Source organism: Pyrus communis, chromosome 2, assembly GCF_041283825.1.
Source record: "Pyrus communis isolate YQ-2024b chromosome 2, ASM4128382v1, whole genome shotgun sequence".
Lineage (NCBI taxonomy): Eukaryota > Viridiplantae > Streptophyta > Magnoliopsida > Rosales > Rosaceae > Pyrus > Pyrus communis.
In genome coordinates this window covers 25236938-25248951 of record NC_142566.1, presented here as the reverse complement: position 1 = coordinate 25248951, position 12014 = coordinate 25236938, and the positions used below count along the sequence as shown (strand labels likewise).

At 35.5% G+C, this 12014-nt stretch overlaps 2 protein-coding genes and 1 long non-coding RNA gene across 3 annotated transcripts; all 3 read right to left on the bottom strand.

The window, feature by feature from the left end:
• Positions 1-419: 419 nt before the first annotated feature.
• Positions 420-919, bottom strand: LOC148698815 (uncharacterized). The gene is made up of 2 exons (XR_015958453.1): positions 650-919; positions 420-554 (listed from the first exon to the last, which is right to left on the bottom strand). It is a non-coding gene; the product is annotated as an uncharacterized LOC148698815 (long non-coding RNA).
• A 93-nt stretch (positions 920-1012) lies between these two features.
• LOC137748917 (putative phospholipase A2 homolog 1) lies at positions 1013-2612 on the bottom strand. The gene is made up of 4 exons (XM_068489109.2): positions 2408-2612; positions 2288-2327; positions 2045-2164; positions 1013-1445 (listed from the first exon to the last, which is right to left on the bottom strand). The coding sequence occupies exons 1-4, from the start codon at positions 2522-2524 to the stop codon at positions 1267-1269; spliced, it is 456 nt and encodes a 151-aa protein (XP_068345210.2). The 5' UTR covers positions 2525-2612; the 3' UTR covers positions 1013-1266.
• Positions 2613-3166: 554 nt separating this feature from the next.
• LOC137747508 (uncharacterized) lies at positions 3167-5425 on the bottom strand. The gene is made up of 3 exons (XM_068487632.2): positions 5287-5425; positions 4602-4800; positions 3167-3585 (listed from the first exon to the last, which is right to left on the bottom strand). Exons 2-3 carry the CDS (start codon positions 4781-4783, stop codon positions 3399-3401), a joined length of 369 nt encoding a protein of 122 aa, XP_068343733.1. The 5' UTR covers positions 4784-4800; positions 5287-5425; the 3' UTR covers positions 3167-3398.
• Positions 5426-12014: the final 6589 nt, after the last annotated feature.

The window sequence follows — 12014 nt, the reverse complement described above, 5'->3', positions numbered from 1 at the left end:
CTACAAATTTTGAATTTTGTTACTTGTCATGGCATTGGTGTCATTCACAATAGTCAATAGTCTCATATGAGTCCTTTTTTGTTGTGTTCGCACTTGTTACAGTCTCTCACATATAAGCTCATGTGTCACTTGCATAATAAAACATATGCGAGAGAAGCATATGGTGTAGGAAAGTTTTCTCCACTCAACTCCCTCATATGAGTTGAGATATAAGTCAAGCATCAGGAGACTAGCATACAACCGGGAATATATTTTCATATACGGTACTTCATGCGGTTCTTTTCTATCACTTGTTGCGTGATGAGAAGAGATACATAAAAAATGAGATATCTCCGGGACAGCCAAGAATCCGCAGACAAACACCACTTTGACTTTTCAAAGAATAGAGCCAACTTGTGAGCAAGAATTCACCAAGTGGGATGGACAAGTTAGAATGCTAGCTAGATATTTCATACAATATTACAAGCCATCTAACTGCAGAATGTGCCCGATTTAAATAATAATCCCAGCAAAAGTTGTTGCTTGTGTGCTTTCAGGTGGGCACCAACTTTCTTCTGTACAATATATACAACAGCAGGCACATCACTAATCCAACCTTCTCATGGGATTTTACATTCGTCATAATCTCAGTCCGTGCGGAAAAACTTACCTGCAGCATGTTGAATGCAACATTGTCTCGGTCTCTCTTCTCACGTGCCAATCACAAGAAGTTCGCGACACTTCAAGAAATATTGGTAGTCATATGAGCATTGCTGGTGGAAATCTTTCTAGGATGATCTTCCTCAGCCTCACTATCATCTGAGTTAAAGTAAGCAAACAAGGAGCTTGAGTTCGTCTTCATTTCAGAGGCCTGGAGACCAAGCTTCCACTTAGTTCCACTTCCAAGATAAACCTAAATACCGACCAAGATAACATTGTTCTGGACATAACCACAAAATTATCACACAAAAAAAAAAAATCAGAGCGAATCCAACTCGCTTTCTATACATTATAAACAACCTAAGAAAAAGAATTTTTCGGGGTAACCAATTGTTGAATTCATGTCAATAACCACAGAGTTGTAGAATAAGAAACAATTGTAAAAACGAAGGTATTAGAGTCAGTAACGCAATACATAATCAGGTAGATGTAGATCCGAGGATCCATTTTCTCGATCATAGTTAGTTCATTTCTGTCAAATGAGTTTCACTCCCACTTTTCGGGTGTTGGAGATAAATTGTAAGTAGTGTATTCTACTCCTGGGCAATGTCTCTCTTCTTCGGCAAATCACAGTTCAAGCTTTGAGTTACCAAACTGGCTCAGTAAGATAGCCAAATCCATACCCTGTACCATAGTAGGCACAGCGGTATCATAAGGACACTGCTTAGAAAATCCAACCTTCCCAGATTTATGTACTTTCTTTATGCAGCGCTTGAACTTCTCATGGCATTTAATGTCGGTCATACCTATAAAAGAACATATTACTAGAATCAGAGAACTTTCATCTACAATCATCCATATACAGACCAGCAATAAAATGGTAAGAACAAAAGACTGTAAGTGCACAGTTCACGACGAACTGCCCAAGCATTGTAGTGTCTACTGTATAACCTATTCAACTTACATTTGCCCAAGTTGTCTTCCATTTGTTAATTATAGGTTTGGTAGTTATAAATTGGGTATTGCTGGTTGCACCAGACAGCCAACATGTCAACCCACCAATAATGCCCTCAAGTATAAAGTACCTTCTCACGGGGAAATATCCCCGCTCTCACTATCTCATTAATCAAGAGGATATATCCTTCTTCAGTGTAAGTTATTCTCCCGAGGGATAGGAGCTCACGGGGATATATCATATATTCCCACTCTCCATATCTTATAGCGGAGCAGGCCTAGAATTTAACCAAGTAAAAGTTGGTTTTCGTTCATGATTTTGTATTCTTCGGCAAAATAACCACATAACTGCAGCAAAGCGAAAAACTCCGACACTCGAATCATTAAAAAAAAAATGGTACTTTATACTTCCAAAATTCGAACAAAACAAAAATTGAAGTAAAATTGTTACCTTTTTTGCCAACACAATCGTCATGAATCTTGCAGCAAGCATCAAGATCATCGCAGGGCTGCTCTCCCGGGCAGCCGGTCCACCCTACCCCGCAGTACTTCCCGTATCGAATCCCAACCGCTAAATTTACAAACATCAACACGAATAAAACAAATAATTAAAATCAAATATAAATTTTAAATTAATAACGAAACAAAGTTGAGTTTCGAGAAATTAAAGAGTAAGTATAGTGATTGAGCTTACAATTACAGTTCTCCGCCACGCAGATCCGGCTGCAAGTCACCTGAAAGTTCCAGAAGCCTCATTTTACAAACAATTGACTCAAAATTTTCTTCCAAATTTGTGGGAAGAGATGATATTTACCTCGGAATCATTGTTGGAACAGTGGGCGACGACGGCGAAGGAGAAGATAACGACGGAAAATGCGGCGGCGAACCTTGTCATGCGACGGAGGCTGGCGTCTCGCGACATTGACGACATTGTTGTCGCTCGCGTTTTAGCTTTTGCGCTCAACGATATTACCAGAAATTGAATCCCTCGGCGCCTTCGCCCTCGAAGCGTTTCCGCGTAATATAGTTTTGTCGGTTTCTCATTCGCGGGAATGACGTCGTCTGATTTTACTGAAATACCCTTCTCTGGTCGCTGCCGTTTTAATTATTATTTTTGTTTTAGAATAAAAATAAATTTTCTAATAAGAGAACTTTCCTCGATTGTATTCAATTTTGTTTTGGGAGATAATTTATGAATATGTATTCATAAAATAAATTACAAGAAATTAAAATGTTATTAGCATTTCGAAATAGTCATTATGGTCTTTTCATTTTTTGTAACAAAAACTACACCGAACGGTGAACTAAACCATACAATAGACCATCAATAATCTCGTATCGAACCCATTAAAACCTATAGTACTACATGGGATAGGATAGCCAAACGTGAAAATTAGGAACCGAAAATGTAAGGCAAAAGTAAATTGGTCGGTTTCCGACTAACTTTCCGTTCAAACAATTGGGGCTCGACGCCCCCGTTTTCTTGATCAAGCCTGGACAAGGGTGAGCTACTCCACAAGAAATCTGGATACAAAGCTCCATTGATGGATAGAAAGGGTGAATCCAATCGGAATTGTGAAGTATTATCATCATTCATGATTAACCGAACAATATCACATTCAAGTTACTTTCAAATACATTTGATTATTATGGCTGTCAAACTAGCCCGCCGATTTCTCAGCTTCAAAAATTCGTCTAGGAAAACAAAAAATTGCAAGTACAGTGCCCGCGGTTCAGATCAACCCCAAATGACGAGAGAGGCTTACCTGTGCAATCCCTAGAAACATTTTACCATATGGTTACTCTTAGACGTAGTAGCCGGTGAAAGTAAATCCCCTTCCCACGATCTCACCTGCACAAAACCATGCAAAGCACTCCAGCCCAAACAAAGCAGCAATTCCAGCATCTTCAACCTTCACCTCCTTCCTGTTCTTCCACAAATGCTTGACGTAATCAACTTCCTTCCAGAATGACTCAGTACGACCAGGAATACTGTACGGAGTGGAAATGAGTCAGATATAGTAATACAACTAAGATGTCGTTGCAACGAAAAAGAAAGAAAAAAGATGCGGTATTAGATGCATTCTGAATGATGGTTTCACAGTTGCAGAAATATAGCCAAGCCCTTTGAAAATCACAATAAAAAAGATTGTAATTCAAGCACGTATCCAAATTATTCAGACTATTGTAATACGTTCTAGTGCCATGTCCTGGAAGCAAATTGATGACTGAATACCCGGTGCTAGACTATATGCAACACGAGCAACACAGACCTCACCCAGTTTCTAAAGCAATTGAACACTTCTAAAAACTTATTAGCACAAAGGAATAGGAGCGAAGACAATGCGCTTTTCTAAGCTTTTTCACAGAGCACATTTATTATGGAAAAAAATAGAAAATTAAATGGAGGCCCAATCTACATACTTCTCCTTCAATTAAAACACCTGCATCAACATCAAATTCAAGCTTTGGAGCTTTAAAAAGTTGCTTGCTTTTCTTTCGCCTCAAAAGAAAAGCTACTTAGAGAAGATAAATGGAACAATTAAAACATCTGCATCAACATCAAATTCAAGCTTTGGAGCTTTAAAAAGTTGCTTGCTTTTTCGTCTCAAAAGAAACGCTACTTAGAGAAGATAAATGGAAGAAATCTAATAGGCAAACATGTATTAAGATGTAAATAAAACATTTTCTTCATGCAGTTATATATTTTGATCCTAATGCTGGCAAGAGTGGCTCAGAAATCATCTACCCTATGATACATTTTAGTGACCACGATCAGGCTTTTTAGGAGGTAAAAAATGTGCTGAAACTTTCAAAATAAGGCTGTGAGATAATGGAACATATTGTCTACAAGGATGCAGCAAAGTACTAGCAGAATTAAATCAAGAAGAGCATTCAGTCAACATATATGAGACTTCTTTAATGGTCTTCAATCTACAACTCATAGCAGACGCAGCCAAGTAATAACTAAATTCAGTCCGTAAACAGAAAAGGTTTGGAAATATAACCTAGCAAGTCGAGTGTAAAGCAATTGCTTGGACAACTCGTTGCACTTCTCCACGGTTGGTGGGTGTTGAATGTACTGCTTGTTCTCCTCTAACAACTGCTTGTAGTAGGTACTTCCATACTTGGACACCAATTGTGTTGCTTGACTAGCCTTAGATTGCAACTGACGCAACTTCGATGCCATTGATGCCCAAATCAATCCTGAGTTCACAATACAACCAATTACATTACACAATGATCATAAATTAGCCCCAAAACTAAGTAAACCAACTATAACTTAACAAAAATAAGTAATCTCACCACCAAAAATAAAAATTTCATCATTTTGCAAGGACAATAAACCCATTGCCTTTCTTTGACATTAGCATTAATCATAAGTTCTATCGGCCTCAAAAATGAAATTTGACAATTGGGTATTGAGCTAAAACCCTAACCATCCAGATTCAAACAAAATTAAATCAGCAGTAAACTTCAAACGCTCAAAAAAATCAAATATTTTCATCTGGGTCTAAAACCCCACCTAAAACACACAGATGTTCATGCTCCAATTACAAAATCAGAGCGAAACACCAAAAGGGTCAGTACTAAAATCGCAAGATCTAAACAAACAAAAAAAGCTGAAAAGCCATAAGAAAAATCAACAGATGGTGAATTGAAGAACGGAGAGAAAATCTGAAGGGGGTTTACCTTCGCGTTCGTGCTCTTGGATTCGAATGCAAATCCAAAGAGAGAGAGGGGAGAGTTAGACTGTTGAGTCCTTCGCTTCTCCTCGTGCCGCGGAGCGGTATGCGTGCTTATGGTCGAGAGGGCATGCGTTTGAGACCAGAGGTTTTATCATTTGGGCTTTTTGCTTTCTATTGAGGGTGTTACAGTAATTCTGCGAAAAATGTGGGCTTTCGTTTTGCCATCTCAGCTAGCATAGACTGAATCATTTTATCCATCTTGATGGGCCCATTTTAGAATGTCCAAGGCCCATTTTCTCAAGAAAAAAAATATCGCCTTTTGCCAACTTTCTAACTTTTTAAGGTGGTGTACCACATCATGAGTTTGCCAAGGAGAAAATCAATGACAACGATGTTTGCCAATGTCGATGCCCATGCCAACGCAAAGTTTCAATGTCAATAACAATGTGAAGCTTCAATACCAATGACAATATAAACTTACAAATAGATTGCTGATGTTGAATTGAAGATGACACATATCGACATTTCTCTTAAATCAAGAACAAGTACCCAATGTGTGTCCAAGCCAAGCATCACGTTAGTTTCATGATAGACAATCCTCCTAGATCAAGCATTCGCGGCTAATGCTTTTTGCCTACTTTTCCAACACTTGTCAAACTTATGGTGGTATACCACATCATAAGTTTGCCAAAGAGAAAATCAATGATGATGATGTTTTCTGTCGATGCCCAAGCCAATGCAAAGTTTCAAAGTCAATACCAATGTAAACATCCAATACCAATGACAATGCAAACTTACAAATTGACTGCTAATGTGAGCTATAAACAAACAAACAAGCTGACGTGAATTGAAGATTGCGCATATCAACATTCATCCTAGACCAAGCATAAGTAGACAATGTAGGTCCAAGCCAAGCATCACCTCTAGTGTCATGATCGACAATCATCCTAGACCAAGCATTCGCGGCTAATGTTTGCCCAACCGATCTTTTACAACAACAGCTTGAGAACTCCAGTAAGACACTATCAAGAAACCAAGAATTTCTTCAGTAAAAGAACACTAGCAAAAAGAAGTTGAACCAATTAACCCAAGAAAAAAAAACAAAATTGACACATGAAAACAAGAACAAGGAAAAAATAGAAACAGAAACCCAAGTAGAAAATGAACCTACGACAAACTCTTACGAAAATCTACGGTTTAGAACTCGAGACACTAAACCAAGGATAAAACATAAGAGGCGAAGAAGCAAGAAACAAACCGATACTAAACAAGAGCAGATTGAACTAGATGGATCCAACTCAGTTTGATACCATGCATGTTAACAAATGAAAGGACAAAAAGATGAAAAACTAATTACGAACTCTAATTATTATTCCTTTGACTAAAACAAAAAAGAATGACTACAAATTGTCAAGACGGCTACATAAAGACTAAATATTTTAAGACGGCTACCTAATTTTAAACAAACAAAGCGATCTTGAACTCGAATAACAAATATTAAGCAATCATAATCTAAAAAAAAAAACCCCTAATACAAAGAGTACCCTAACATAATTGTAAGGATCTGAGATATAATTATAAATATACTAAAAAAAGCCCCTAATACAAAGAGTACCCTAAAAAAAACCCTAAATCAGAGAGTACCCTAACAAATAAATACTAAGCAATCATAATAATCTTTTAAGACGGCTACCTAATTGTAAGTATTCTGAGATCAATTGGCTATTCATCTGCAGGTATATATATTGTTCAATAAAAAGAGTTGTATATCCATAGACGAGTGAATTCCTTTACTTTCTGTGCACATGATCAAGGGAGTGACCACATTAACCCATGAAAGGAAAGATTCACAGAGGTATTTCAGTATTTTCTGACCACCATTATGTGCGTCAGAAATCGAACTCATGATTTGTCGTGTGAAATACGAACTGAAATTTGTCTGGCAAACGTTTTAATTTTTTTATTAATTCTTGACTTAAATATTAACTAAAAATGAACGTACTCAAGCATCACATGATAGGAAGTTAACAACATTGTACACCATACGTATAATACATGCTAAAAGACATAGTAATCACGTACACCATTATATCATGTACGTAAGTATTCATTTACATGCTAATTAAAATATTTAAACCTGGCCGGCTCAACCCTAATGGCCAAATGCCCCTATTGTACGAGAAAGGTTGGCATGAAGTCTTTTCATGGAAATATAATTCTTGCTTCTTGCAGTACCTTAAAGTAAAAAAAAGTTAGAATATATAAGGTTTTATATCAAAGGTTGGCATTCAAGGGATATGTAAGAGCAATTTTCTCACATTGCACCTTATGGTTTTATAATTGTATCAATTTTCTCACGTTGTACTTTAAGATTTTGTAATTGTATCAATTTAATGAGTTTTTTTAGTCAATTTGATACAAATGTGTCTTACATATCAACCCAATTACGGGTTTCATGCTCATATCGTCAATTTTATGAAGGTTCAAATAATTCGTTAGACAAAAACCATAAATTGATATAGTTTTAAAAATTTCGTGTCTAATGTGAAAAAGTTAGAACCTTGTGACCTGCTAATTTGAAAATAACCCCAAACCTAGCTAAAGGGTGTAAAATGTAGTTAGACCTATTTTTTATTTTTTTATTTTTTAAATATAGCTCTCACTAATCTAATACTTGAAACATTATGAAGTAGCTTGATTAAGGGAGTGATTGATCCAATCCCGAATTAGCTTGATTAAGGGAGTGATTGATCCAATCCCATTCTTATTCATATTTTCCCCTCTTTCACTAACTTCTGGGTTCCATAGACTTCTCTCATTTCAAGTAGCATATATATCATCAAATTTACGATTTTCTTGATTTCAAGTAAGTACGTAACAAGTCATGAAATCATAATAATAGACATAATCTTGGATATAAGCATTAAACAAATATAAAAATGAATCCTAAAAAGAGAATATCCATAATTATTTTCAGTAGCTAGTTGATACACCAACATTTTATAATTATGCCAACCTTCTAGAGATACCCTAGCTTTTTTTTGGCAACTAGATATATGCCCTAGCTAGGTCTTTATTTCTTCATTTCAGGCTCGTATTTCATAGTGTACGTTCTAGATTCGATTTCTAACGCTGGTAAACCACACGATGGTTGTCAGAGGAGGCTGAACTGACTTGGTGAATTTTCCCAGCCCCAAAAGGGTGGTTCCTTCCTCTAGTTTTTTTTCTTATATACTATTGCGTCTTTTGAACGAAATATATACCATCACGATTGAATAATTTGATTGTGATCATTTGTGGACCATTGCTCGATATGGCAATTGGCAGTGCGACTATCACGGCACTGACAGCTTTGCACTTTACAGCATTCGTCGATCGATAGTCGACTTTCAATATATATAAATTAAAAGAACTCAGCTGAGACATGATGAAACTTGTTCAACGTTCATGGCAGACTTTAATCAAATGTAGTAGTTGGCTAAATTGGTTATTATATGGATCTCCATGCTTACTTGGCGGCTGATGATTGCCATCGTGAGCCACATGGGGATGATCTGGCGGACTGTGATTGGTGAGTTTTGTGGGGTTTGGTGTAACCGTGTCTGTGTGTGTCAAGATATATTGTCAACAAGCAACTCTGCTACGGAGGAGAAATCCCAACCATTATATTCACACTAAACCCTAGAAATGAATAGATCAAATTAAATGATGAAAAACAAATATTGATGCTAGATCAAATGAGAAACAAAGCCGGCCCTGAGAATTTGGGGGTTCTAGGCGAGCTTTCAAAGTAAAGCCCTAGAGTTCTTTGACCTTCGTCTTTGTACAATGATATGCATAAAAAAAAAAAAATTCGCTAAATACATGAAAAATCTATTTTTTTCATCAAATATCATTAAAATTTAATATCAAAAGAAGAAAGATCGATATACAAACATTACTTAAATATTACGTACAATTCTTGTGTTTTTAGACGAAAATGTACTAATTAAGTTTACATAATCTAATTTTTCAACCAATTTTTTTTCAATTCCTATGATTTTATTTTTTTGATATTTTAATTGAATTTGAATTGTGTGTGTGTATATATATATATGTATATATGTATGTATGTATATATATATATATATATATATATATAGGAAGCTTTTAAGGGAAGGGATCCCCATTTTTCAAAAAAAATGGGATCCTCTTGACCGTTAGATTTAGCTTTAATAAAATCCTGTGGTTGAGATTTTGTGGCTTGTGATTTAATCTCAGCCACATAATATTATTAATCTCAGCCACATAATTTCATTTTGTGGCCTGTGTATATATATACATACATATATATATATATATATATATATATAATGGGGACACACTCTTGACCATTAGATTTGACTTTAATGAAATTTTATGGCTGAGATTAAATCACATGCCACATAATCTCAACCACAGGATTTCATTAAAGCCAAATTTAATGGTCAAGAGGATGTCCTCATTTTTTTTGAAAAATGGGGATCCCTTCCCTTAAGGGTTTCTTTTATATATAGGAAGCTTTTAAGGGAAGGGATCCCTTTTTTTTTTTTTTTTTTTTTTTATAACAATGGGGATTAATTGTGGAGTCCACACCAAATCAAACTTTAACGATCCAAACTATCTATTTTTCAAGTTGCACATCATAGATCATCCTTGCAAAGTATTAGCCAAATCGGAAATGTTTAAGACATCTAATTGAGTTCAAAGAAATTAACAAATACTTTGTTATATAAAAAACAATGAAATTTTATCTTGGTAATTAAATAGGCAAATGGTTTCAGATTGAATTGAATTTTTGTAAGGGTGATCTATGAAATGAGACTTATAAAATAGACATTCGAATCGTTGAAGTTCGATGTGGAGTGGGCCCCACACCTAATCTCCATTTTTTTCAAAAAATGAGTATCCCTTTGCATAAAAGGGCATGTGTGTGTGTGTGTTTAGGAGCCCTAGGTGAGCACCTACTTTGGCCACTCTCAAAGCCGGCCTTGATGAAAAACATAGTTGAATTGGTGAGGATGTTTTGTGGAGAGAAACCCTAACCACATTGAATCATCCTGAATAGAGTAGGAAAAATTAATGTGACATTAACATGAAATAGTCGGCATGATGTTGAGTTTCTCACAGAAAGACGACAATTCTATATTATTAAGAGGAGAAAAAAAAATACAAAAGACTTATCGTGGAGTGTCGTTGTTCCCATGTATATGAAATGACATTATCATTATGGTCGACAGATATAAAATGATGTTTTTGAATTTGACTTCCCTGAAATTCAACCAATTAACAATTCACGTACACTTTTCATACATATATGTTTAATTTATGGTTAGCCCTGAAATGAAAGACCAATTCGTAGATATATAATATCTCAATGGAAGACAGTGTGATGAAAAATGCTTGAAAGCTGATCATGAAATAGATTGAATCTTTACTTAATATGCACAAATGGCTACTGTATTAAAGTCAAATGATATGGCATAATAAATATTAACTTAATTTATCATATGATAATGCATGAGTCTTTATTTTTTGTCAATATGTAATGATGTGTCTAGTTCTTGACCAACTAATTAGTCCCACACACATATATATATATGTGGATTTAGTCAAATTTGTTAGACTTTACTCTGAAATTGGGGTTTCACCATAAAACTAATTGACAATATGAGAAATAGTCTAACCTCTTATAAGCTATTGCATGATTTGGTCCTCACCGATGTCGAACTTTGTCCGCACATTCTCACACTTTCTGCACTCGAGTGCAAATCTTCCTCTTCATAATTTAGACTAATTTAATGTAAATTATTGTTTTATTTTTTAAATAATAATAAATAAATAAACTATAATTACACTACATAATTCTCTTGATGTTATCTCTGTGTTTGATGTGCATCATTTCTGGATCTCCCATTGATTTTCACATATATGATAATATTTCATGGCTTCAATCAAATTATCAAATTATGGAGATTACGATTAGGTCATTTTATATGAGATCCTCTATGGATTTCTGTGTCTGGGATCGGCAGACTCAGAGATACGGACCACTGATTTTAAACTCTACGGCCCCCATTAGCTCATTATACTAGCCCACCTTACACAAATTAAAGATCTGCATGTCTCTCTCCCTCCTTTGAACGACCTTGAATCTCTGAATCCGTGGGCTCCGAATTTCAAGATCCGAAGACTATCTCGATTCATTAATATTATGCTATTGTGTGTGTGTGTGTGTGTGTGTGTGTGTGTGTGTTGGTCTGCTCAAATGTGTATCAAATGGTATCATGTGGTGGACCAGCCATTTGGTGAAGCATGGTGCACAATGCTTATAAATATTAAGAAAATCATATCTTAATTAATTAACAACTACATCTTGTTTGTTAAAATGATAAACCCTAGCTACTACATCTTAATCACGTACGCGCGCAAGGTAGTGTACGAGCAGGATATGACATTATTAATAGAACCCGGATCTTTTTCATGATAATCGGAAAGCAACTTAATTAAGCGGAGTTTGTCATTGTCATGTGTTCCTTGCTGCTTTGATTAAAGGTAATTTGGTCTCTAATCTCTTTAGTTGTTAATATTCTCGACCCCACATTACTGTATTTTAAAAAAATCGTACTTTTTAGAAAATAGAATGCACTTTTAGTGTAATTGAATGTATGAATAATTAAAAACTGAAAATATATTACTTTTACAACTTGATTT

Excerpts from the sequence above, each read along its gene's own strand:
- LOC137748917 (XM_068489109.2), bottom strand. The coding sequence starts at position 2,524 with ATGTCGTCAATGTCGCGAGACGCCAGCCTCCGTCGCATGACAAGGTTC. Across the intron at positions 2,328-2,407 it reads GTTCCAACAATGATTCCGAG|GTGACTTGCAGCCGGATCTG; the intron begins GTAAATATCATC and ends TGGAACTTTCAG. Across the intron at positions 1,446-2,044 it reads CGATTGTGTTGGCAAAAAAG|GTATGACCGACATTAAATGC; the intron begins GTAACAATTTTA and ends GTTCTTTTATAG.
- LOC137747508 (XM_068487632.2), bottom strand. The coding sequence starts at position 4,783 with ATGGCATCGAAGTTGCGTCAGTTGCAATCTAAGGCTAGTCAAGCAACA. Across the intron at positions 3,586-4,601 it reads CTTTACACTCGACTTGCTAG|TATTCCTGGTCGTACTGAGT; the intron begins GTTATATTTCCA and ends CACTCCGTACAG.